The sequence below is a fragment of the Barbus barbus genome (genome assembly GCF_936440315.1).
Source record: "Barbus barbus genome assembly, chromosome: 42".
Taxonomy (NCBI): domain Eukaryota; kingdom Metazoa; phylum Chordata; class Actinopteri; order Cypriniformes; family Cyprinidae; genus Barbus; species Barbus barbus.
The window spans coordinates 7,994,166-8,021,561 of NC_136720.1; the positions used below are offsets into that span (position 1 = coordinate 7,994,166).

The following is a 27,396-nucleotide window of genomic DNA, read 5'->3' on the forward strand; positions in this document are numbered from 1 at the left end:
AGCAGTTATTTTAAACAGTAAAAATATTTCACAATATTACTGCTTTTGCTGTATTTTGGATCAAATGAATGCAGAATGGAGAGCAGAAGAAAATTATAAAAAAAAAACTACTATTCAAAAACTTTTGCCTTTTAATGATGACTTTTAATCATCTCTAAATCCTTTCAAATAGCTACAGCTATCAAACCAGCACTTTTGTAATCAAAATCGTGATTCCCAAATAATCCTGATTCTTTTACCTCCTCTGCCCTCCTGCGCAGAATGAGCTCCTGCTGTCTCTTTTGAGCCTCAAGCTGCCTTAGCTGGTGCTAAACGAGACAAGAGAGAAACCAAAAGAAGCGAATGAGCAGGAATTGTGTCTGAGAATATCTCATAATTCTCTGGGGCCGTTCAGGGTACAGTGCGCCACCTCTTGTTTGCGATGGTCTTTCTTGAGTGTGGCGATCTCTCGGTTGCGGCGTGTCTCTGTGGCTCGGGTCCTCTCCTGATGTTCCTTCATCTGTTTCATCAAAACCACCTGAGAACAACAAAGCCACCATGACAATGATTAGACACCGTTGCTACTATAAGTGTAAATGGCCCCAAACACAAACAAGCCTACCTTGGTTTTCTTCATCTCAGTAACTTCCTGCTGTAGCTTCTTCAGCTGTTTCTCGTACTGTGATTGGTTCTTCAGAAGGCGTGCATGTTCCTTCTGTGCCGACTGCAGTTTCTGCATCTCCTTGTTCATGGAATTCAACTTCTTCTCATATTCTGACTTTATCTTCTTTGCTTTCTCCTCTGTACATGACTCCACTGAGCCTGCACAGAAATGTGAACAGAAATTTGGACTTTTAGGCTATTTTAAGGTTGAATTCTCGCCATTAACAACCCATTAACTATGACTTTTGCCTCAATAAGCTAATTTGCTGCTTAGTAATAGTTAGGTATAGGGTAGAATTAGGGAAGTAGAATATGGTCATGCAGAATATGTGCTTTATAAGTACTAATAAAAAGACAATAAGATAATATAAACCATTGAGTTATACTGTGTGTGTACTGTACCCATGTTTTGCAGCACACGGTCTCTCTCCAGCTGTGTGTCTCTGATTTTGCTATGTAGCATCATGAGTTTCTGCTCATACTGTTGTTTGAGTGTGTGCAGACGTCTCTGACTGTTCTCCAGTTCATCGATCAGCCGCTGTTTGATGGCGATCTCACACGTGATGTTAGCCAGATCTGCCTGGAAGTCCTCTATCAACACACAAATGCACAGAATTAAGGTTTTTTTAACCTCAACAAAAGCAAGACTCGTCAAGTTAATAAAATAATTTAAAAACAATGTTTAAAATTAAAATTTTATTCAATTTACTTTTGCTATATATATGTTTAATATCATGTAATAAATATTAAATGCATTTCCAATTTTCACAAGGGAAGTTTTAATTTTGACTTCTATCCACTACAGATAATAAAAACCATTAACATTCAGATTTAAAAAATAATAAACCAATAAATAAATTAATAAATTAAAAAATACAATCTAGGCCCGCAGAATAGATTACCATAAGGGGCTTTTTTTAAATATGCAGTATATATGTTTTGTCCCTTAAATTACTTAAATAGAGTTTAAATGTACACGTACATGTAAGAAAATTACTTTTTTTTATCAAGTTTAATGTGTCTGCAAGTTAAAGTTTAAGTATGTCAGCAAGACTTATCCAATGTTTAAAATAAATAGATAGACAGATCGACAGACAGACAGAGAGATGGATAGATAGATCATTAAAACAAAATAAATAAATAAAAATAAACATAAAAATGATCTGAAACATCACAGAATAAATGAAGGCATTGTACCTTTTTCCTCCTCTGAGACAGACTCGTCAGAGCTGTCCACCTCCATCTCATCCTCCTCTTCATCACCCTCGGCTTCCTCACCTTCATCATGATCACTCCCATCCTGCAAGAGTATTGGCATTATTAGAAGCAAATTTTGGCCTCACAGACTCAGAGAGACAAGTAAATAATCGAGAGCAGTATATCTTTACATGTACACACAGGAGAGAGTTAAACTTACCACTTCTGGCTCCTCGTTGGCTCGCTCAGATGCCTCTTTATCCTGCTCATTATCTGGCCCCTCCTCCTTTATGACACTGCACGACATCAATACAATATCATTAAACCCATTCCGTCAAACTCAAGAAAAACAAACCCCTTAGTACCAGCATTTACAGAAACCTCCCATGAAATAGTTTTTGATTTCACAAATTACTTGATTCTAAGATCTATTAATAAATAATACAATCGCTCAGTGTTAGTGAATTAGTTGAGCCCACTGTTGAACTCTAAAGAAAACTCTAAATCATCATATATTGAGATCAACATGAACGTGAGTTGATTACACAAGTGCTACCAGAATAAAAACCAGACTAAATGAAAGAGATTTTGATAAAAGACTCTAAAGCTTTGTTCCAAACCCCAGTGAGCTACCTACTTTAGAACTTGTGACAAAGATTGACAGTCACATGAATGGATTTGTTTGACAGAATTTTGCAAATGTTTCATATTCGAAGCAACTCATCACAATGAGGATGCCTGTGAGGAAGCATAGCAATTGTATACCACATATTTGAGGCATACCGTAGACCAGAACTATCTCTTACGATAAAAAGGAAATTTGAGTTTCTTGTTCCTCAGCTGCATGGTTAAGCATCAATATCAGTAGCTTACCTCTTCTTTTTCTTCTTCTCCTTTTTCTTCAGTTTCTCCAGGTCTTTCTTTGCTATTTCAATGATGTCTGTGGCATCTTTTTCTGGTGCAAGGAGGCTGGGGGTAACGGAGGTTGGACCGTAAAATGAAGAGCGGGTGGAGGCACGGGACAGGTTCTTCCGCAGGTTTTCATTTACAGCCTCACTCTCTAGTAACTTTGCCCTGAAGATCACACAATTCAAAAACATTACACATATACAGAGGTTTTAAGAACATATGGGTGTACGTGTACTGTGCATTACCTGAGCTCCTCAATCTCTTTGATGTAATTCTGGATCATGTTTCCGATCTCTTCACTCCCTTCACCTGCAAAAAGACAAAGACAATTTAGCTGGGTATGTAAAAACAGCACAATAATGTATTTTAGAGATGAAGGAAATGATTACTCTTAATCCATCTAGATATCAATTAATCCAATTAGGTGCACAATTTTTTTTTTAAACATTCAAGGGAATGTTCTTCATTAAAAAGTTGTTTCTCCACTTCAGTTTTACTTTATTTTCTGAGTATTCAACCCTGCTAACTAAAACATTTTGAAACTATTTCCAAAACAAAACAAAATAAAACAAAACAAAACAAAACACAACAATAACAAAAAAAACAGGCAACAGAGTTGCTTTGCCCTTTTTAAATATTTTCTGGCAGTAAACATTAAACAAACAGAATAAATAAAATAACATATTTCAACAAAACAAAATAAACAAAACAAACAAACAAGTAATCAATCAATCAATCAATCAGTACAAAACAAAAACAAAAAGGATGAGCAACAGGGTCTATATGCTAGATTATACATGTAGTTAAACACTTTATAACACTGATACACTTATGTTTCCCATAAAATATACATTCTTTCTTTCTTTCTTTCTTTCTTTCTTTCTTTCTTTCTTTCTTTCTTTCTTTCTTTCTTTCTTTCTTTCTTTCTTTTAATTAAAAATATCAATTCAACAGTTTAATTTCCAATTGCAGCATTATTTTTGTTGAGTTTAATTTCTCTTGCTATGTGTTAGCATTATTATTACTAGTAAATCTAAAATATCTGATATTTATACGTCATTGTTTGCACCTGCTCTGGCGAGGGTCTGGTTGGCCTGGTCGCTGAGTAGCTGGGTGAGTCTGGCTCTCTGGGCATCAATGGTTTCCTGCATTGCCTTCACTCGTACACGCAGGTTATTGCTTTCTGTCTGCAGCATGGAATTCTCATGCACCATATCATTGATGCTTTCCAGACCGTCCTCACCAACCATACGCTTGCCCTGTTTAAAAAAAATATTAAAAAAATTTAACATTATACTATATTGTATTATATTTTTATGTTATAGGTAATTTAACTTAAATGAAATGCATGTAAAAAAGTATAACTTTACTCATTTAAATTAAGAAAATCTCTTAATTTAAATGAGGGGAAGTCGTGGCCTAATGGTTAGAGAGTCGGACTCGTAATCCAAAAGTTGCGGGTTCGAGTCTCAGGTCCGGCAGGGATTGTAGGTGGGGGGAGTGAATGTCCAGCGCTCTCTCCACCCTCAATACCACGACTGAGGTGCCCTTGAGCAAGGCACCGAACCCCCAACTGCTCCCCGGGCGCCGCAGCATAAATGGCTGCCCACTGCTCCGGGTGTGTGTTCACGGTGTGTGTGTGTTCACTGCTGTGTGTGTGCACGTTGGATGGGTTAAATGCAGAGCACGAATTCCGAGTATGGGTCACCATACTTGGCAGTATGTCACTTCACTTCACTTCACTAAAGAAAACTAAAATTAAGAAAAGTTCCTTTATTATATTATATAAACAAAATCTTGTTCACAAACATGTTAGAGACATCTAATTCTGACTCAAACTTGAGACTAATATAGAAGCTGCACAAACCGTTTTGTACTCCACGAGCTCCATTTGCAGTCGAGCGATCTCTGTTCTCAGAGCACTGATCTGTTGACTGGCCCGGTCCTGGTTCACCATCACTTTGTTCTTGATGTTGCGAGCACGGTTTGCATATTTTAGCGTGTTAAGGGTCTCCATAAAGTCTCTATCTGATGGACTGATGCAGGCAATCATCACTGTCTGACTGTAGGTCACAAAAGAGAAGCAATGTTTAAAAATCTGCACAAATACCTGGAATATCTCCTAATAAAAAAAAAGTCTAAAAATGGAAATAATGTACAGATGCTTACCTGTTTCCTCCTAAGGAATCTTGAAGCAGGCGAGTGAGCTTGGAGTCACGGTAAGGCACATGTGAGGAGCGTTTGCTCCTGTCACCCAGAGCGCTGATCACATTGCCAAGAGCTAACTTTACCACCACAACACAAAGACAAAAGTATTAGTTTTCAAAGGCAATGCAGACCAAATATACAGTAGATGTCTCACATTAAAAGAATCGTTCACTCAAAAATAGATATTATGTCCTTGTTTACTCCTGTAAACATGCTGAAATAATGATCAGTCTATAATTTTAATGGTAGGTTTATTTGAACAGTGAGAGACAGGATAACAACAAAAAAATCCAGAAAAACGCATTTCAAAAAAGTTATTGATTTGCATTTTAATGAGTCAAATAAGTATTTGATCCCCTATCAATCAGCAAGATTTCTGGCTCCCAGGTGTCTTTTACACAGGTAAGGAGCTGAGATTAGGAGCAGGTAGTGCTCCTAATCTCAGCTTGTTACCTGCATAAAATACAACCTGTCCACAGAAGCAATCTGTCAATCAGATTCCAAGCTCTCCACCATGGCCAAGACCAAAGAGCTGTCCAAGAATGTCAGAGACAAGATTGTAGACCTCCACAAGGCTGGAATGGGCTACAAGACCATATCCAAGCAGCTTGGTGCGAAGGTGACAACAGTTGGTGCGATTGTTCGCAAATGGAAGAATCAGAAGAATCAGAAAGAGCTTTATTGCCAAGTGTGTTTACACACACAAGGAATTTGTCTTGGTGTTAGGAGCTTCCAGTACAGATGTGCAAACATAGTGCAGACAACATATAATTAAGGTAATAAAAACACTAATAATGAAGAGAATAGACAATAAATTATAAATAACAACAGTAATAAAAATACAAATATACAGAAAAATTAAAAAATGTCCATAGACAGAACTGTGAATGTGCATATGTCTTATGTACGGATGAGGGTTTGATGAGTTATTTACAGATGTACAGTACTGAGGTGTGTTATATGTTGTTCAGGTGCGATATGGCCTGGAGGAAAAACTGTTCTTGTGTCTGGCTGTTCTGATACTCAGTGATCTGTAGCGCCGGCCAGAGGGCAACAGTTCAAAGAGAGAGTGAGCTGGGAAAAAAACACAAAATAACTGTCAATCTCCCTCGGACTGGGGCTCCATGCAAGATCTCACCTCGTGGAGTTTTAATTATCATGAGAACGGTGAGGAATCAGCCCAGAACTGCACGGGAGGATCTTGTCAATGATCTCAAGGCAGCTGGGAACATAGTCACCAAGAAAACAATTGGTAACACACTACGGCGTGAAGGACTGAAATCCTGCAGCATCCGTAAGGTCCCCCAGCTCAAGAAAGCACATGTACATGTGGTGGTGATGGCGCAGTGGATAAGACACATGCCTTTGGTGTGAGAGACCCGGGTTCGAATCCACTGTGAGACACCAATGTGTCCCTGAGCAAGACACTTAACCCCTTGTTGCTCCAGAGGCGTGCGACCTCTGATATATATAGCAATTGTAAGTCGCTTTGGATAAAAGCGTCAGCTAAATGAATAAATGTAAATGTAAATGTACAGGCCCGTCTGAAGTTTGCCAATGATTCAGAGGAGAACTGGGTGAAAGTGTTGTGGTCAGATGAGACCAAAATACAGCTCTTTGCCATAAACCCTCCTCCTCCGTGTTTGGAGGAGGAGGAATGCTGCCTATGACCCCAAGAACACCATCCCCACCGTCAAACATGGAGGTGGAAACTTTGGGGGTGTTATTCTACTAAAGGGACAGGACAACTGCACCGCATCAAAGGGACGATGGATGGGGCCATGTACCATAAGGGCCAGGGCATTGAAAATGGGTCGTGGATGGGTATTCCAGCGTGACAATGACCCAAAACACACGGCCAAGGCAACAAAGGAGTGGCTCAAGAAGAAGCACATTAAGGTCCTGGAGTGGCCTAGCCAGTCTCCAGACCTTAATCGCATAGAAAACCTGTTCGAAAACCTGAAAACCTGAGGTTCGAGTTGCCAAACGTCAGCCTCGAAACCTTTTAATGACTTGGAGAGGATCTGCAAAGAGGAGTGGGACAAAATCCCTCCTATAATGTGTGCAAACCTGGTGGCCAACTACAAGAAACGTCTGACCTCTGTGACTGTCAACAAGGGTTTTGCCACCAAGTACTAAGTCATGTTTTGCGAAGGGGTCAAATACTTATTTGAAATGCGTTTTTCTGGATTTTTTGTTGTCTCTCACTGTTCAAATAAACCTATCATTACAATTATAGACTGATCATTTCGTTGTCAGTGGGCAAACGTACAAAATCAGCAGGGGATCAAATACCCCCCCCCCCCCCCTCTCACACTAATATATATAATATTACAGATAACTATTATTTAATTTTATATTGTAGTAAATTTTATGTTTGTAGTAAACTTGACATAACTTCAGACAGAAAATGTTACTAAGCTATTTTATCATACTGAAATCATGCTAACACATATTGTTTATGTCTTGTAGCTTTACTTGAGAAACTGTGAGTATTTTAGTGTTTATGAATTGCCCATTTTCCACTTTTCTTACCAGTCCACAGTTGATAGAAATGCCCTCTTTGGCTCGGTCCCCTGTGGCCCCTGTTCTCTTCAGTCGCTCTGAGCCAGCTAAATCCACAAAGTGAAACTTAGCTGTTAGCGTCTCAAACTCGTTAATTTCTGAGGAGCCATTCACCAGTCTGTTATCAGTCTCTGTGTCCTGAAAGAAAACATAAAATTAAAAACTGAAGAGAGTTATACTATATTATAACTCAATCTACCTAAATACCCCAATAATACAAAGCTAAAACACTTAAACTACAATTTTACTAAAGGTTATCATCAATCAAATCTTAAAATATATTTTTTTCTAAACAGATTTCAACGTGTCTAATATTTGGTGGAGACATTATCAACTAAATTCTGGTTTGATGACCAAACAGTATAACAGACACTCTTTCACAGTTGTGTGACAGTGTGATCTGAGCAAAAGTTTTCCAGCTGTAGGAGATTTGATAGCCAGGCGGCGCCACCTACATTGTCTGAGGCACAGACTCGAACTTGGCACAGGTGGATGGTGAAGATGGCATGAGAGCGTGAGCTCTGGACATTCATCTGAGTGCTGGCGGTGGTGCGGGACAGAGCGCCCAATCTGAGACACTGCATCATCTGAAAGAGACAGAAAGGAGAATTCTGGGTAATCAACACTGGGATACTTCACCTCTCCTGAGCATAACTGACAGTGACGGAATACATGGATTGATGATGATGATAGACAGGTCATTTAAACTTTAAAATAACTGATCAAATTTTATTAAAAAAAAACTAACAAACAAACAAAAAAAAAAAATTACAATCTTAACAAAAATGATAAAAACAAAAAAAGACACTAAATCACTGCACTTTTTTAATATAAAATATCTAAATCAAATATATAATTTTTAGTAATGTCAAATCAAATTAATCGTGATTAATCGCAGCTAAAATTAGTGCTGTCAAACAATTAATTGTGATTAATCGCATCCAAAATAAAAGTTTGTTTGCATAATATGTGTGTGTACTGTTTATATGTATTATGTATATATAAATATACACACCTGCATGTATATATTTAAGAATTTTTTTTAAGTTTATATAATAAATATATTTATATATGATATAATTTATATGAATATAAATATACACGTAAATACATATAAATATTTTAAAAATATATGCCGTATGTATGTCTTTATATAGACATAATAAATATACACAGTACACACACATATATTATGTAAACACTTTTTTTTTTTGTATGCGATTAATTGTTTGACAGCACTAGTATATATTTAAGAAATATTTACATGTATACATATTTACAGTATATAAGATGTATATTATACAGAAATATAAATATATATTACATACATTTCTTGAATGGATGCGATTAATCGCGAATAATTGAGTTGACAGCACTAATTATTATTAGTTATTAATTATTATGAGGGAAAACTTCTGGAAAAAAAATATATATACATTTTAGCAAATGCAGAAAGGCTTAATATACGTCCTCAAACCCTAGTATACAACCAACCTCTGCTTCTGAGCTAACAGTTCGTGTTGTGACTCCCACTGTGTAAATCCCTCCATTGGCATCTTCATGGATCTTAATGTTGGATTTATGCTTGCGGGCCTCCACATCTCGAGTGGAATCAAACAAGTCCAGCACCTCCTCATTGTACAACTATGAAACAAAACACCGCACCTTAGCCAGCTGAAAATATGCAGGAGTGGTCAATTAATTAGCCAAGCTCAGACATGTACGTTAACATCTCCAAGGTTTGCCAATCTCTGCCAAAGTTACGACAGGCGTGTTATATTTGTGGCATGCTGTCAACACCACCCTTTGCATGACAGCAGCTCTGTTACACTTATCAGAGGATACATTTAAACATCAGTGCTGATATGGAGAGATAACAACATCTTCACTTCCATTAACCCTTTGATGCACAAGCTATGAAAACCCCCTCTAATGCACAACATGGGTCTAAAATGATCTGATTTCCTATGTTATTTCATACTTCGCTGGGCATTTTTTTGTTTCATCTTTTGAAATCTGTTTATTTCAGCATCTACTATTCTCTGATCTATAAAATTCCATGATCCATGAATATTTAAAATATCTTTTTACAATGACCAAAAATGTATATTTTATTTTTTCCCTAGGTTTTGTGTTACTACATCAAGTTTACACACATGGGTCAAAAATGACCAAGCATGAAAAAAAAAAAAAAGAATAAAGAAATTTTGTTAAAATAGTTATTTTAGCAGTTATTGAGACCAACACATTTGACACTTTAAATATGTTTATTTGCCACAAAAGGACAAATAAACACAATGATTTGTGGAAGTCAAAAACAACATATTTAAAGACCTGGGATAATAAATGATAGTAAAACATTACTTTCAGAGATTCAGCAAAGAAGCACTCATCCATATCTGAAATAATGTAGGAAATGAATACGGGTCATTTTAGAACCATGTTGTGCATTAGAAGGGTAGAGACACAAAAAACTAAATTTCTTCAAAAAAATAAGAAAGTAAAAATAAAAATAAGGATCAAAAACAGTTAATTGAGGAATTCCTGGAATTCTGAATGATGAAATTAATTTCTTGCAAAGATATAGAAAAAATAAACTCAGTCGGGTCACCTTAGACCCATGTTGTGCATCAAAGGGTTAAGACCGAAAATAACACCTCTGTCAATTGAAAGATTGCTAATGGTAGTTTCTTGAGCTCAAATGAAACCAAACTACACATGAAACCAACAGTTAAGGTTGTTATTTACCTCTAAGAACTGGGCGTTGATCTTAAACTCAGGTACGGGTCGCCCTTGTTCTGTGGCGACCTGTCTTCGCTCCTCGATGCCCCTAAAGAGGTGGATGATGGCCCGAGGAATAATTCCCAACTCCTCATCACTGATGTTCACATCAAAGCCTGTACCCATGGTATAGGTCTTTCCCGAACCGGTCTGAAAAGATTCAGGAAGATGTGAGGTTAACCAGTTTCCTCAAACAGGGGATATTATTAGTTAACTTATTATTATTATATTATTAGTTACCCTAACCCTAACCCTATATTATCAGGAATATATCAGATCATTTCCAACTTAAAGTCTATAGACACCACCTGCAACGTGCTGTCAATTACCACGGAAAATAAATTAAATGTGTCCCTCGGTTTGAACAAACAAATAAGAAAAACATTTACAGTAAAGTTGTTATATGCTGTATAATGTTCTGGAAGGTTTAAACACAAAAAATGCCAAGCTCTTTTTTTTTTTCTCTACATGAAAATAGCGAAATATATATAGCACAAACATTTCAATTTCAACTTTTTCCTCAGTTTGCACAAACATGAAAACAAGATGAAAACATTTACAGTAATGCAGTTACAATGAAAGTGAATGGGGCAATGCTTTTTTTACACAGAATTTACATGAGTAAATCATACACACCACAAAAACAGAAATAAAAAAAAGAAAAGAACAACAGCAACACCTCAAACAAACAACAGTAATGCAGTGACAAAGTAAATAAATTGGGCAAGAGTTCTGGAGGGCTTTTATTTTTTAAGAATTTACTTAAACTGACTAATAATAATAATATATATCTTAGTGCTGTCAAATGATTAATCGCATCCAAAATAAAGGTTTTTGTTTACATGATATATGTATGTGTACTGTGTTTATTTATTATGTATAAATAAATATTTACATGTATATACAGTAAATGTATATATTAATATTATTCTATTTTTATTATATATAAATATATATCATATACAGGTCCTTCTCAGTTGTGTTGTAATGAATCTAAAATATATGAAAGTCTAATGTTTATCAGTACATTACAGAAAATAATGAACTTTATCACAATATGCTAATTTTTTGAGAAGGACCTGTATAAACATATTTTTCTTAAATATATACATGCATGTGTTTATATTTATATATACATAATAAATATACATAGTACACACTCATATATTATGTAAACAAAAACTTTTATTTTGAATGCGATTAATCGCGATTAATCGATTGACAGCACTAATATAGATAGATAGATAGATAGATAGATAGATAGATAGATAGATAGATAGATAGATAGATAGATAGATAGAGATTAATTTCTCACAATTTTTACTGAATCTCTCTATCTTTCCACAGAATGAGTCAAAACTCATTTAAAAAAAAAAAATCATAGTCTTGTAGAAAACCTGCCTGTGCTGTTGATATGTGTGGTAAATGTGAAGCATTTACATTTTCTTTTAGCCAAGGCAACAGAGGGGGGGGGGGGGGGGGGTGACAGTCCAGACAAAAGAAGTTTGGGGTCTCTGTCTCCATAGACACACAGAGGAATGACACACGGGGCCCAAGCGCACATCACTCACTGAAAGAGACACTGACAGGAAGACAAGACCCCAGAACAACAGGGGGAGAATTAACAAAGCCTGAAAAGGCTGACGAAGAGCAGGGACTCTCATGTGGGAGAGTAAAAAAAAAAAAAAGTATCATTATTCAAAGAAAAACGATGCATTTGGACTGAGGGGATTCCACTTTTTTAGTAATCTATTAGTGTTATATTACTAAAAAAATTGCAGCATTCTTGTCTGAACATGTCCATCGTTCAGGTTCTGAGAGAAGTTTCATGGATTGTTTGCTTTGCTTGATGTGTAGCATGCTCCACAATTGCTTATACTGTCACTACTTTGCGTTTGTTAAAAAACAAACAAACAAAAATGTTACCAAGTTTTGTCAATATAACAATGATACAGAAACAACAAATATTATGATAAGTTTAAATGTATACATTTATATATTAAGTAGTTTAAAAAAACCCGCCAATATAAAGTACTTACTAGTTATCCCATTAAAAATGTAATTAGCAACACAATTTTTATGAATTTTGCTGCCTAAACATAGGCTATAATGAATTACACCACAATTGCATGACTTCAACATCAACACTATTATGCTTCCAACAAGTTTAAGTTTCTGACATTCTCCCTGAAACAATCTACAAACAAAAAATAAGTACTACACTGAAAGCTATTTGAGGCTGCATGTTTTTAAATGAATAACTATCAAATAGTTTAATTAATTTTTTCCAGTGATAATGGGGCACAAAAAACAATATGGTGAGGTAATTTTGCAGACCAAAACCCAGAAACAAAGTCAATGGATTATTGAATGGATATTTGATTAAATGCCTGACATAAAGTCTGTGGTAAACACAAGCTCAAGATATTTTCATGTTTTATTCTAAAACATAAAATACATCAATAATACTCCCTTGTTATTTTTTTAAAAGCTTTTACTTGGGAAAAAAAGGATCTGGCAGTGGCTAACAAGTGGCTAAATGGGACTAAATGTGTTGTTAGGGACAGTTTTTTTCTGATTATTCTTAATTTTGACATTCATTTTCATTTCTGAAATTCATTTCTGTTATTCTTAATTTTCACATTCTTTTTCATTTTTACACCAGACATATATATCGGTTCAATATATTGGTTATCGGTCTACTTTGTCTGTAATAATCGGTATCGGCATCGGCCCTGAAAAACACATATCGGTCGACCCCTAATTCACAAACAGAAATGTATTATGCACAGTATAATCAGATGACTGACTTTGAAACAGAGAATGTTTTCTGTAAAGATAGCAGGCTTGTACTAATAGTGGAATGTTTATTTGCAAATGCTAATACTGCTAATGCCAGAGCTTAAGCTCTTGAAGCTCCGCCCTCTTCTCAGGGAGCAACAGCTCATCTGCATTTAAAGCAACACCCTCAAAACAGCGCGTTTGGGCTAATACTATAAAAGCGTCAATTTTAACAAGCTATAAAAAAATTATGTGGCGTATTTTGAGCTAAAACTTCACATATACGCTCAGGGAACATCAGAGACTTATTTTACATCTAGTAAAAAAGGGGCATAATAGGTCCCCTTTAAGATAACTAAAACAACTAACAAATGATTCCAGGATTTAATACAAATTTTCCTTATAAATCAAGAACATGTAACAAGCTGTGAATTGGTTTTTGAACTAGCTCTATTAAAGAGTTCAAACAAGGCAATTCACTAAAACATGATGATTTCATATGAATTGGTACAATGCTATCCATATGGGGGGGAAAAATGCATGAAGGTCCACCCTAAACATACAACCAATAAGTGTCACATAAAAAGACTGTATGAAAACTTATGAATAAGATTCATACAAATTAGCCAAAACAAAATATATAGTTTCGAACTGCCATGAGAGTGTGCTAAAAGTTATGTCCATAATATTTAATTCAATAATAATTCCAATAATACTAATGACATTCTTGGCTGAAATGGAAAACATCTGAACCAGAAAGTTCTGAACTGAAAACAAACATTTTCAGTGTGGATTGAATTACTTAACTTCATCACTGCGTTTCTTGGCATTTTACAGTCTTACCTGTCCATAGGCGAAGATAGTGGCATTATATCCTTCAAAACAGCCTTCGATGAGTTTCTCAGTGCAGTTGCTGTAGATACTGTCCTGCTGCGAGTCCATGTCAAAAACATAGTCAAATGTGAAGGCCTTGTCCTTTCCCAGAACAACCTGGGGCTCCCCAGGGGTCACAAATGTGCAGATGTGACATCCCTCTATCTTTTCCTTTGCCAACTGTGGACGAATCCTGGAAAAATAGAAAGCGTTTAAGTTAAAGATTAAAGAATCTGAATAAATGTTTTTATATTGAAACGGTGTTAGATTTACAAAACTGTTAAAAAAAAATAAAAAAAAATTAATGAAAATAATGGCAAATTGTTGTATGACAGTTAAAAAGTTGGTATATTCTAATAATCTATTGAACTGATATTTGATATTTATTGATAATGATTTTATACACTCACCTAAAGGATTATTAGGAACACCTGTTCAATTTCTCATTAATGCAATTATCTAATCAACCAATCACATGGCAGTTGCTTCAATGCATTTAGGGGTGTGGTCCTGGTCAAGACAATCTCCTGAACTCCAAACTGAATGTCAGAATGGGAAAGAAAGGTGATTTAAGCAATTTTGAGCGTGGCATGGTTGTTGGTGCCAGACGGGCCGGTCTGAGTATTTCACAATCTGCTCAGTTACTGGGATTTTCACGCACAAACATTTCTAGAGTTTACAAAGAATGGTGTGAAAAGGGAAAAACATCCAGTATGCGGCAGTCCTGTGGGCGAAAATGCCTTGTTGATGCTAGAGGTCAGAGGAGAATGGGCCGACTGATTCAAGCTGATAGAAGAGCAACTTTGACTGAAATAACCACTCGTTACAACCGAGGTATGCAGCAAAGCATTTGTGAAGCCACAACACGCACAACCTTGAGGCGGATGGGCTACAACAGCAGAAGACCCCACCGGGTACCACTCATCTCCACTACAAATAGGAAAAAGAGGCTACAATTTGCACGAGCTCACCAAAATTGGACGGTTGAAGACTGGAAAAATGTTGCCTGGTCTGATGAGTCTCGATTTCTGTTGAGACATTCAGATGGTAGAGTCAGAATTTGGCGTAAACAGAATGAGAACATGGATACATCATGCCTTGTTACCACTGTGCAGGCTGGTGGTGGTGGTGTAATGGTGTGGGGGATGTTTTCTTGGCACACTTTAGGCCCCTTAGTGCCAATTGGGCATCGTTTAAATGCCACGGCCTACCTGAGCATTGTTTCTGACCATGTCCATCCCTTTATGACCACCATGTACCCATCCTCTGATGGCTACTTCCAGCAGGATAATGCACCATGTCACAAAGCTCGAATCATTTCAAATTGGTTTCTTGAACATGACAATGAGTTCACTGTACTAAAATGGCCCCCACAGTCACCAGATCTCAACCCAATAGAGCATCTTTGGGATGTGGTGGAACGGGAGCTTCGTGCCCTGGATGTGCATCCCACAAATCTCCATCAACTGCAAGATGCTATACTATCAATATGGGCCAACATTTCTAAAGAATGCTTTCAGCACCTTGTTGAATCAATGCCACGTAGAATTAAGGCAGTTCTGAAGGCGAAAGGGGGTCAAACACAGTATTAGTATGGTGTTCCTAATAATCCTTTAGGTGAGTGTATATGTTTTTATTTTATGGATACAGTCAAGAAAGTCAAGATCTTTGAGGTGGGACAGGACAAAATTCCTATTTTAACAGTCGATAAAATTTTTTAAGAGCCTCTAACGATTTAAAAAGCTCTTCAAGAATACTGTATTCGTGGAAAGTGCCAAAACACTTCAATCCTGAGTTCGTTCATGAACAGACATTCTCTGTTAGAGGAGAGCGAGAGAGGAAGCTCTGGCAACACAATAGGTAAATAGTCACACCCAGGGATTCATTTTCTCACGTTTTCTGTTTTCATTATTTAAACCTTTCCTTCAAAACAACCTGCTGCTCTGCCTTTGACTTTTTAGCTCTTATTACATGAATTTTTCAAGGGGACGTATCACAGCAAAACTTGAATTTTCAATTTATGTACTAATGTATATAATATTAAGAGCACAAAGCATTGGTCCACCCAGATGATTTATTGAAAATGAATTACAAAAATGTACAGTAGTAATTTGATGGTTATGATATCACAACTGCGAGCTCATTCACATATTGTAGATGTAAACCCAACACACATTAACATTACCAAGTATGTGATTATTGTCATGCAAATCCCATGCAGAACTCGCAATGTCTCTGAATACAATAATGCAATGCAAGTGGTCCGTGAGAGGGTAAAAATAAATGTTATGTAAAACTAATTTATACATTTTTCATGCAAAAAATATGACAAATATGAAAACAACAATATTTTGAAATTATGTTGTTTTTAGTATTAATTATAATGGATAATAAATTAACAAAAAATAATAACAATAAAATGTTCTAGACATGTTAACTAAATGTTAAAGAAAAGTTTTTTTTCCTCTGTAAAAACTGAAGGCAAATCTACGGTGGTCCAGTAGCACAACTTGGCTTGTTTCCATTGTGTTGTGCTAATTTCATTGTGTTGCGAGTCTTGCGACTTGTTTCTGTTGTGTTGTGCTAATTTTGTTGTGTTGTGGTTTATTTCCATTGTATTGTGCTAATTTCAGTGTGTTGTGACTTGTTTCAGTTGTGTTGCGACTTGTTTCTGTTGTGTTGCGACTTGTTTCTGTTGTGTTGCGACTTGTTTCTGTTGTGTTGCGACTTGTTTCTGTTGTGTTGCGACTTGTTTCTGTTGTGTTGCGACTTGTTTCAGTTGTGCTGTGGCTTGTTTCCATTGTGTTGTGCTAATTTTGTTGTGTTGTGGTTTATTTCCATTGTATTGTGTTAATTTCAGTGTGTTGCGACTTGTTTCCGTTGTGTTGCGACTTGTTTCCGTTGTGTTGCGACTTGTTTCCATTGTGTTGTGCTAATTTTGTTGTATTGCAGCTTGTTTCCGTTGTATTTAAACTCAAAACACGCCGGTGACTGCGTGCTTTGAGTTTGAGCTCCGTCAATTTGATTCTTTATCATCTATTTTCTATCTTAAAAACAATTTTATACACTATCATTTTCGTTTCTATAACGTGTGAATATATCCACTATAGCATTCTAAAACAAAACCAATCAGAGCGCCTTATCACTAGTTTTATTTTGATTTCTCGTGTCTGCTATTAGCTTATAGCCCGTTAGCATCGGCAGCGTGGCTGCCGCTAATCTCGCTTAGATTGCTAATACTCTATTCACACACATTACCATTGTTTCACTCTTACTTGCTTAAATGACGGATTTGTGTCTACCTTTGAGTGCAGGCGAGGACACATTCAAGCTGCATTCGGTGCAGCTGGAGCTGGAAGCCGTGGAGAAGCAGATCTGCGACCTGGTGGAGAAGCAGGCCCAGCTGAGAGAGCGGAGAGCCGCGCTGGAAACATCCCGGGCTGACGTTCACAAGTCCAGGGTAAGTATACAGCACGCTGCTAACACTCCCACCACCTCTACTCCGTGTGTTTTTCTGCACAGACCCTGTGCACCCAGGACGCGATCTTCACAGATGTCGTTCACTCCGGCGCTGGGAAGCCACGGGCCCTGGGTGTACCATCAGCGGAAGACTCGCGCCAAGCCCCGGGCGACAACCTCTCCCCCTCCGCCGCCTCCGGTCTTCGAAATCTCCACCCGGAACTGCTTCGCTCCCCTCCGCGAGACGGAACGTGACGCTGTGATCGTCGGAGACTCCATCGTCCGGCACGTCCGTGCTACGTTAGCTGAAGGTAAATTGCACACTCATTGTTTCCCCGGTGCTCGTGTTCTCAATGTTTCTGCGCAGATACCCACGATCCTGAAGGGCGACGAGAGCATCGGTGCTGTCATGCTGCACGCGGGGGTTAACGACACCAAGCTGCGGCAGACGGAGACACTGAAGAGGGACTTCAGGAGCCTGATCGAGACGGTACGCAGCACATCACCCGCGGAGACGATCATCGTGTCAGGACCGCTTCCCACGTATCGACGATGAAACAAAATGCTCAGTAGACTGTTTGCTTTAAACGAGTGGTTATTGTCATGCTGTTAAGAACAGAAACTGCTCTTTTTTAATAATTGGAATCTTTTCTGGGAGCGTCCTAGGCTTTTCCGTGCTGATGGCCTGCACCCCAGCAGAGTCGGAGCGGAACTCCTGTCAGACAACATCTCCAGGACGCTACGCTCCATCTGACTAGTAAGACAATTCTCAAATAACTGCTATGATGACTTTTGTTCTACCCACTTAAATGATAGAAGTACTTGCGTTGTCCAATCTATACAGATTGTGTCTGTTCCCGGAATAGCGAGGTCAAAATATAAATTTAATGCAGGATCTAGAAAAAATCTGATCATGAATAAACCAGAAAAACGCAAAATAAATGAACAAAAACTATTTTTAAAGCTTGGGCTCCTAAATATTAGATCACTTGCACCCAAAGCAGTTATTGTAAATGAAATTATCACAGATAATAATTTTGATGTACTCTGCCTGACTGAAACCTGGCTTAAGCCAAATTAATATTTTGGTCTAAATGAGTCTACTCCACCAAGCTACTGTTATAAACATGAGCCCCGTCAGACTGGTCGTGGCGGCAGTGTTGCAACAATATATAGTGATATTCTCAATGTTACTCAGAAAACAGGATACAGGAGGGATTTAACTCATTCGAAATACTTCTGCTTAATGTTACACAATAGATTATAGGCAATTATATGGTTAATTGCCTATAATAATAATAATAATAATAATAATAATAAAGTACAGTGTTTTCTTTACACAAAAAGAACAAGGAAGAAAAAAAATACAGAAAAAGATGGTATCTTAACCCGCTGTGCTTAGTCACAGCATCATCTTTTCTAGATTTTTACATTTCTAAATGTAGGCTACTAAACAAAAGAAAAAAATCTATTAATGCTTTAAAGACATTAAAGTATTTTTTAAAGATATTTAAAAATGTTTGTTTTAAAAAAAAAAAAAAACGCTACTTGTATAAAATTGCGTTTTGAGGGAAAAAAAACCAAAGGCTAAGCCGCGTCGCATTTTATTAGGCTATTATTCAGAAATTATGTAGGCTAAAATGCCGGTAAATCAAAAATGTTTACAAACATTATAAACACAGTTATTAGTTTCTCTAAATCCTCTAAACTTAAGGATATAGCCTATAGGCTATAAAAACGTCATTCCAAAAACAAATTAAAGGTGAAACTGATGCCCACCTCTCTCATTCGGCACAAATCCAAATGTTTCCATATTCTCGAAGTACACTAAAATATTATTTATTGGCTTTTACTTTCATCGACGTAAAACGTCTCAGGTTACGTATGTAACCATGGTTCCCTGAGAGGGAACGAGACACTGCGTCCTCTAGAGGTCGCTATGGGGAACTCCATCTACGTGACCCGTGTCTGAAGCATATATACAAAAACACCAAATATTGGCCGGCGACAGCCTATGACGTCATTCCCGGTGCGCCACAGTATTAAAGGGCGCCGGGAGAAAGCATCATCCACTTCTTCGTCTGAAGCTGCATCCGAAGCATGGCCTAAAGTCTAGAGGACGCAGTGTCTCGTTCCCTCTCAGGGAACCATGGTTACATACGTAACCTGAGACGTTCCCTATCAAGGGAACTTCGAACTGCGTCCTCTAGAGGTCGCTATGGGGAACGATATACCAACGCCGCCATGCTGAGGGAAGTGCATGCCATTCCAAAGGCGAGCACTAAGCATCAACTCTTATCAATGATAAAGGAGTTGTCCCTGGGATGAATTGACGGCTGTCAGTGACATTATCCCCTTCGGCCAAAGGCCTGAGTTTCATACCCCGGACTTACCTGATAGAGGCCGGACCTCGTGGACCTAGGGTAAAACTCAAGGCTTGGAATCAGAAAGAAGGATTCCTTTAAGGGGATACGACCAAGCGCTTAGGATAGTAACTAAGCCTGGCCTGTCACCCAGGGGCTACTGCTTGCTCCTACAAGAGCTCGCTGAAGGAACTGTATCAACAGATCCTTAATAATAGCCCCCGTGCAAATGGTATCACTGGGGATACATAGGTAGAGTGGGGCCCAAGGAGACCGGGGCCTGACCGACTCAAAGAATGGGACGAAGCCTCAGCGCGTAACCCATACCATACAGGATTTTTAGAAAAGACCACAAGACACTCGGTGTGCGATCTTACCACAGCGTGGCTTTCATAAAGTGCACAAAGACTAGCGTGCGCACCTACCATAACATGGATTTATAAACGTCGTTCTTTTCATATGCTCTGGAGGGAGCAGCAAGCTCATAGATAACCCTCTATAGCGAGGGGAGCAGTGCCGGCTCGACCAACAAGGAGAGCTTGTGAGGGAGCAGCATGCTCAAAGTAACCCTCTATAGCGAGGGGAGCAATGCCAGCTCTACCAAGACAGAGCTCCAGAGAGCGGAGAACTTAACTCTCAGTTCATGAGAGGATACTAGCACGTACATGAGTAGAGTGGGGCCCAAGGAGACCGGGGCCTAACCAACTCAAAGAATGGGACGAAGCCTCAGTGCGTAACCCATACCATCCAGGATTTTTAGAAAAGACCACAAGACACTCGGTGTGCGATCTTACCACAGCGTGGTTTTTAGAAAAGTGCACAGAGACTAGCGTGCGCACTTACCAAATATGGATTTTAGAAACCGTATTGTCAGATGACAAGGAGGCCTAAAGAAAGGCCTGACGTGCTGAAATTCCTGAATAACGGAGCTCTGAGAGCGGAGACTCGACTCTCATAAGAGGGGAAAACTCAGACGCTCAGCAGGGAGCGGCATGCTCATAGGCAACCCTCTGACGAGGGGACCAATGCCAGCTCTACCAAGACAGAGCTCCAGAGAGCGGAGAACTTAACTCTCAGTTCATGAGAGGATACTAGCACATACATGAGTAGAGTGGGGCCCAAGGAGACCGGGGCCTAACCAACTCAAAGAATGGGACGAAGCCTCAGCGCGTAACCCATACCATACAGGATTTTTAGAAAAGACCACAAGACACTCGGTGTGCGATCTTACCACAGCGTGGATTTCAGAAAGTGCCCAGAGACTAGCGTGCGCACTTACCATAATCATGGATTTGAAATTTCTATTCTCCAAATGCTCTAGCTTTAATAACGTTACTCTCTATCAGATGCTCTCTGGAGGGAGCAGCATGCTCATAGTCAAAGTGACCCTCTAAGGGAGGGGAGCAATGCTATCTCGACCAGTAAAGAGAGCTCCTGAGGGAGCAGCATGCTCATAGGCGACCCTCTAAATGAGGGGAGCAATGCTAGCTCTACCAAGACAGAGAGGATACTCAGCACATATATAAGTAGAGTGGGGCCCAAGGAGACCGGGGCCTAACCAACTCAAAGAATGGGACGAAACCTTAGTGCGTAACCCATACCATACAGGATTTTTAGAAAAGACCACAAGACACTCGGTGTGCGATCTTACCACAGCGTGGATTTCAGAAAGTGCACAAAGACTAGCGTGCGCACTTACCATAATCATGGATTTGAAAATTCTCTTCTCCAAATGCTCTAGAGGGAGCAGCATGCTCATAAGTGACCCCAAGAAAGAGGGGAGCGATGCTAGCTCTACCAAGGCATAGCTCTGAAGAGCGAAAAACTCAACCCTCAACGTAAGAGGGGACTCAGACGCTCGTAAGGGAGCGGCATGCTCATAAGTAATCCACTATAGAGAGGAGAGAAACGCCAGCTCGACCCACAAGAAGAGCAACATGCTCATAGGTGACCCTCTATAATGAGGGGAAGCCATGCTAGTTCAACCAAGGCAGAGCTCTAGATAGCGAAGAACTCAACTCTCAGTATGAGAGGATACTCAGCACATACATAAGTAGAGTGGGGCATAAGGTAAAAACCGAGGCCTACCAACTCAAAGAATGGGACGAAGTCTCAGCGCGTAACCCATACCATACAGGATTTTAGAAAAGACCGCAAAACACTTGGTGTGCGATCTTACCACAGCGTGGTTCTTAGAAAAGTGCACAGAGACTAGTGTGCGCACTTACCAAATATGGGTTTTAGAAACCGTATTGTCAGATGCTCTCTGGAGGGAGCAGCATGTTCATAGATGACCCTCTAAATGAGGGGAACAATGCTAACTCTACCAAGAAAGAGCTCTGGAGAGCGGAGAACTCAACTCTCAACATGAGAGGGAACTCAGACACTCAGAAGGGAGCGACACGCTCATAAGAGACCCTCTAAATAAGGGGAGCGATGCCAGCTCACCCAACAAAGAGAGCTCAGAAAGGGAGCAACATGCTCATAAATAACCCTCTAAAGTGAGGAGAGCAATGCTAGCTCGACCAACTATGAGAGCAACCTGACAAGGAGGCCTAGAGAAAAGCCTGACGGGCTGAGGTTTCTGAATAACGGAGCTCTGAGGGCGGAGACTCGACTCTCATATGAGAGGAAACTCTGACGCTCAGCAGGGAGCGGCATGCTCATAGGCAACCCTCTAAGTGAGGGGAGCAGTGCCAGCTCGACCAACAGGGTAGAGCTTGGAGGAGTACAGCAGCAACCAGGATCAGGTTGTTAAGTAACAAAGCTCTGGGAGCGGAAACTCTACTTACAGCAAAAGGGTTTCAAACACTCAGGAGGGAGCGGCATGCTCATAAATAACCCTCCACATTCTAGGCGAGGGGAGCAAAGCTAGCTCGACCTACAAACAGTTTTAGGGATACCTAACAACCCGAACAGGCTGCTGGAAATAGTATCAGGGTAAGGTAGCTGAACCGAAGGCAACAAGGGGTCAGGGAAACTGCTACTTAAAACCCTAATAAGGGTGAGCAGTTCTAACCTAAACCTCTATGCACCTATCATGGCCTCGTTTGAAGAACAAAAGGGCCAGACTAGAAAATGCTGCTCCTCAGAACCAAAGCATTGTCATAAAGTTGCTCAGCACTACACCTGATACCAGCCTGTAGTACTGGTTTGTTTTAGGTTAGTTCGAATGGTATAAAACACACATACCAGCGAATCTGATAAAATTGGATCGTACTCACCCATCCATGGATCCCGCGCAGAAGAACGGTCCAGTGTAGGGACCAGTGAATAAGAGCGCAGGAGGTGCTCACCTAACCTCGGTCAGGTGGTAGAAAAAGAAAACCGAGGTTTCAGGGGAATTAGAGAGGGGAAGATGAGGGCTTTACAGGCCCCCTGAGGGAAGGAGAGATGTTCAACTCTACCCTGGCCTGGGCGAGAGCGTCACAACGCCTCGTCCGGACCACCTCCCTCAGGTCTTGCTACCTCTCTTTGACCCGCGCCACCCTGAAGCCCTACCCGCAGGCGGGGAAGGGCGCGAGTCGCGACACTAGCCTTCTGTGCCCATTTCTGATCCTCAGATCGGGATGGGCCAGGACCCCTGCGCTGTTTGAACTCAGACCTGGACCTTCTCGTTTAAATGAAGGTTTAAAAAGCCGCTGAATGCGCCTTCGCCTCCCTAAACCTTTCAACCACCGACTCGACGGAGGTACCAAAAAGTACGGAAGGCGAAACCGGGGCACTGAGAAGAAAGCCCTTTTTTCTCTCTCTCTCTTCTCAATATCTGCCAGGTTCACCCACCGATGTCTCTTCGTTACCACCATGGTCGCCATAGAATTAATCTATGCTTAAATGGTTCAAAGAGCTAAATCAGTGGTGCGGCACAGCTCAGCAACCTCGTCAGGTAAAAATTAAAATTTTTTTTTTTTTTTACAAACCCTGACTTTTATCCAGGTCTTTCAACAGATCAGCCTGAAATGCCTGAAACACTGCCATAGTGTGTAATGAGGCGACAGCCTGACCTGCTGCTGCGTATGTATCACATTCCAGCGTTTTTCTTTTCCTCAGATGATGTCAGCAAAATCGCGTCATTGTCATCCGACAGCTCGCCCTCGCTCGCGGCAGACGAGCGCGAGAAGGAAAATCCCTTCTATAACTCGTTGGCGAGAACCACCTGCAAACCCCATGAGCTCATTTTCCTCCGTGCTTCAGCAGCGGAGGGTCCTGAACCGCGGGAAGCAGACGGCTGCCCCTTTCTCCTCGGAAAGAGAGACAGACGAGAGCGGAGCTTTTAGAAAAACGCTCGCAGTACATGCAGCGCGCAAACCAAAGACGCAAAGATCATGTGAGTCATCAAGCATCCGATAACGTGGACACGGATGCACACATCTCTCAAACGCCTTGCTAGTGCTCGCCATTACAAAGGTAAAGCATACTTACCTCGTAAGATGCACGCTTCAAACAAAACAGTCATTGAAGACGAAGAAGAGGATGATGCTTTCTCCCGGCGCCCTTTAATACTGTGGCGCACCGGGAGTGACGTCATAGGCTGTCGCCGGCCAATATTTGGTGTTTTTGTATATATGCTTCAGACACGGGTCACGTAGATGGAGTTCCCCATAGCGACCTCTAGAGGACGCAGTTCGAAGTTCCCTTGATAGGGAACATCATCTTTCACATCGGCAATAACAGCACACGCTGAACGCAACGGATTGGACAACGGAGCACTGTAACTTTTTACATGTTCCTTTAACTGTATTTTATTTTGATAATGAACTGGCTGCAATGTCGCAAAAATGTGTCTTTGTGCGCGTGAGGCGCCAGTGCGATACGGCCATACTAGCGCTGTTTGGTTATACAGATGCAAGACATCATTCAAAACTGTCAAGCTATTGTAAAACAAATAAAACAGTAAAGATTTGCAAAATAAAGAAAACTACTTTCTGCCGTCTCGTTTTCCTTTCCGAGAACGTTGGAATGCGTCAAAATGAACCGTGGGCCTAACCATATTTTTTCTTCTTCTTTCGTTTTGTTAATCGGTCAATGATTTACGTGATATATATTTAGTGTATAGGCATATATATATATATATATATATATATATATATATATATATATATATATATATATATATATATATATATATATATATATATATATATATATATATATATATATATATATATATTCCTTTTTATGTAAGCCTATAGTTTTATTGTGTTTTCTCTGTTCACAGAAGCGCTACAGGTGCGTAAGATCTGTTGAATCCATCTTACACTGTCGTCGGATAAACCAGTGTTCTGACGATTTGTGCTACCCTGTCAGATATTGCTACCGCCCATTAAAACAGATGGTAGCAGAATTCATTGCCATTGTGACTAGAGTTCTCAGCTGAGCGCGGGCGGGCATTTCACTCGCTGGATGCGTCAACATCACATTTGCATAGTCTGTACTACTTGAATTCGTGATTGGTTGACAGCAAATTTCAAATATTAAATGGAACGATAAAATAACGTTATTAACCGGTTAATGTTCTGTTCGGAACTATAAAATTTGATTTTGTTTCTGTTTCCGGTTCTGTTCCGGTCAAAATTTCGTTCGTTTCCGGTTTTCATTTTCGTTCCTTGAACCCGTTCAGAGCCCTGATATGGAATATGGAATACTTTTAATGACATATTTGACAACTTCTTGAAGTTTATGTTTGTTGAAATGGATTTCAATGGATTTTTCTCAGGAAAGCTGCACATTAGCATTATCTAATGTTATGCATGAGGTGGGCTTCTGACTGAACGTGTTAACCTCAACCCACAGGCCTCATTACTGCGATTACAGTGACAAAGACATCTCCACAGCCTCCTCTTTCCCAGAGAAAAGATCAGTAGCTTAAGTGGATTGGACCATGTTCTACGGGTCCAACGGTTATCTAGTCATTAGCCAGAAGCACAAGGGTCCATTTTGTCTGCTATGGGATCATTTGACCTCTAAAATGTCTCAGTTGAGCTCACAATGATTTCAAACAGTAAACTAAGCAGAACTGGCAACAAAAAATTTTTTTTTTTTAAATCCAATAAAGCAGATGGAGACAGATGGGTAAGTGCTGATGCATCCTGCCCTGGAAAAACATGACTCTCTTAGAGTGCTATTATGAGTACATTTTATTTCCTAGTCTCATTAACAGCTGATTTATTGATTGTTTTTGACGTTACCATAATTCAATGTGAGATCTCTGTATTTCATCATCATGTATTGGTTCCTAAACTTAAAACGAAAATTAATCAAGTCTTGGTTTGTCTCAGATTGGCTCAGTGTGAAAACTGCAATCAAAATTCATGATCAATCAACCAGTTAATTAATAATAGATTTTCTTAGTTACAGTGTTTGTTTATAGTACAGTAAAATAGTAAAAATGTATTCCATAGTGTCCACTTTGTATTGTTTCTGGATAGGCTGCCTAATAAGCTTACTGATCGGTTTGGATTCTTTTGATTATACTAGTATTAAGTAATACAGTAAATCTGCTAACAGATCACGTTTGCGATATCTATAACACCCAAATTTTAAAACTATAATGACACTTAATGACAGTTGTAGTTATTAGAACAATTAAGATAACAACTTTCATCTATCCAACCCGTTTGGTTTTGATAAACAGCCTCATAACGACACACTCACAGATCCGCGTGATATGACACACAATAATGATAAAAAAGTGGCTAAAATTGACAGCTAAAAGGTGCAAAATGTGTGTCATGTTTACAAGGCTGGTAGACCACGTGGTTTTGATTAAAAACTAGTAAAAAGAACCTTATGGCACTTTGTAACTATTTTACATTTTGGCGAATTGTTAGCTAAATCATATCAATTCGTACAATTTGTATATTCATCTGAAATTGCAGTAAGATTACCTCACTGTAGTTGGTCAGTTAAGATTTCTAATCCAAGGATATGTGTTCTGTTCAACAATGTAACTGCTTAACTACCAGTTAAATACATCGTAGGAGTAATAAATTAGACACAATCATCATTCCAACCACATTCTCTAAAAATAAATACTTCCAACCAAAGGTCGAGAGCTGTAGTTCCAACGACAGATATTTACGATGCTGTTTGCGAATGTTTGTTGGAACTATGGTCTCAGGAACTAGGTGAACAAATTGTCGAACTTCACGATGTTGGTAACAACGGAACTTGCAACAATAGTTGACTAACAATGCTTTTAAGAAATGCGCCCCAGAATTTAAATAGCAAAGAAAGAATGTTTCGCTTTTTCCGTTTACCACAGAGGACACGCTAACAGACATGACTGTGTTTATAGCTACCTAACTGAATAATAACACCAGTTTAATGGCATAGACATTTGAAGGTAACTCTATTGGGCTTGCAATGCATTGGCTAAGCATTTACAGTAAGTCTGCGTTTGCATATTTGGATACAGTATGAAACTTCACAGCAGCCCAGACTTGCTGTCATAATTCTGGCTATGTGAGACTACACGATTATTTTTGCATATGTGTATGCATTGACTATTCAAATATTTCAGAAAATAAACATGATCACTGTACTCTACACGGAACTGCTGTAAAAAACATCATGTTCATGGAAATCGCCTTTTTCTGTAACTCTGGATAGTTCAAAT

General features: G+C 39.2%; 1 protein-coding gene across 2 annotated transcripts in view; it reads right to left on the reverse strand.

Moving 5' to 3' along the window:
* The window catches only part of LOC306861139 (kinesin-like protein KIF21A), a 54,925-nt gene that overhangs the window by 16,425 nt on the left and 11,104 nt on the right, over nt 1-27,396 (reverse strand). For both annotated transcript variants that reach the window (XM_079403236.1, XM_079403235.1), the window contains exons 2-17: nt 13,927-14,149; nt 10,270-10,452; nt 9,016-9,165; nt 7,977-8,108; nt 7,492-7,659; nt 4,918-5,033; nt 4,616-4,811; nt 3,818-4,007; nt 2,994-3,057; nt 2,713-2,913; nt 2,060-2,135; nt 1,840-1,942; nt 1,045-1,233; nt 602-801; nt 410-517; nt 240-308 (exon numbers count right to left, since the gene is read on the reverse strand). In XM_079403236.1, the coding sequence (XP_079259362.1) occupies nt 240-308; nt 410-517; nt 602-801; nt 1,045-1,233; nt 1,840-1,942; nt 2,060-2,135; nt 2,713-2,913; nt 2,994-3,057; nt 3,818-4,007; nt 4,616-4,811; nt 4,918-5,033; nt 7,492-7,659; nt 7,977-8,108; nt 9,016-9,165; nt 10,270-10,452; nt 13,927-14,149 (2,368 nt within the window). The remainder of the gene's footprint in view (nt 1-239; nt 309-409; nt 518-601; nt 802-1,044; nt 1,234-1,839; nt 1,943-2,059; nt 2,136-2,712; nt 2,914-2,993; nt 3,058-3,817; nt 4,008-4,615; nt 4,812-4,917; nt 5,034-7,491; nt 7,660-7,976; nt 8,109-9,015; nt 9,166-10,269; nt 10,453-13,926; nt 14,150-27,396) is intronic.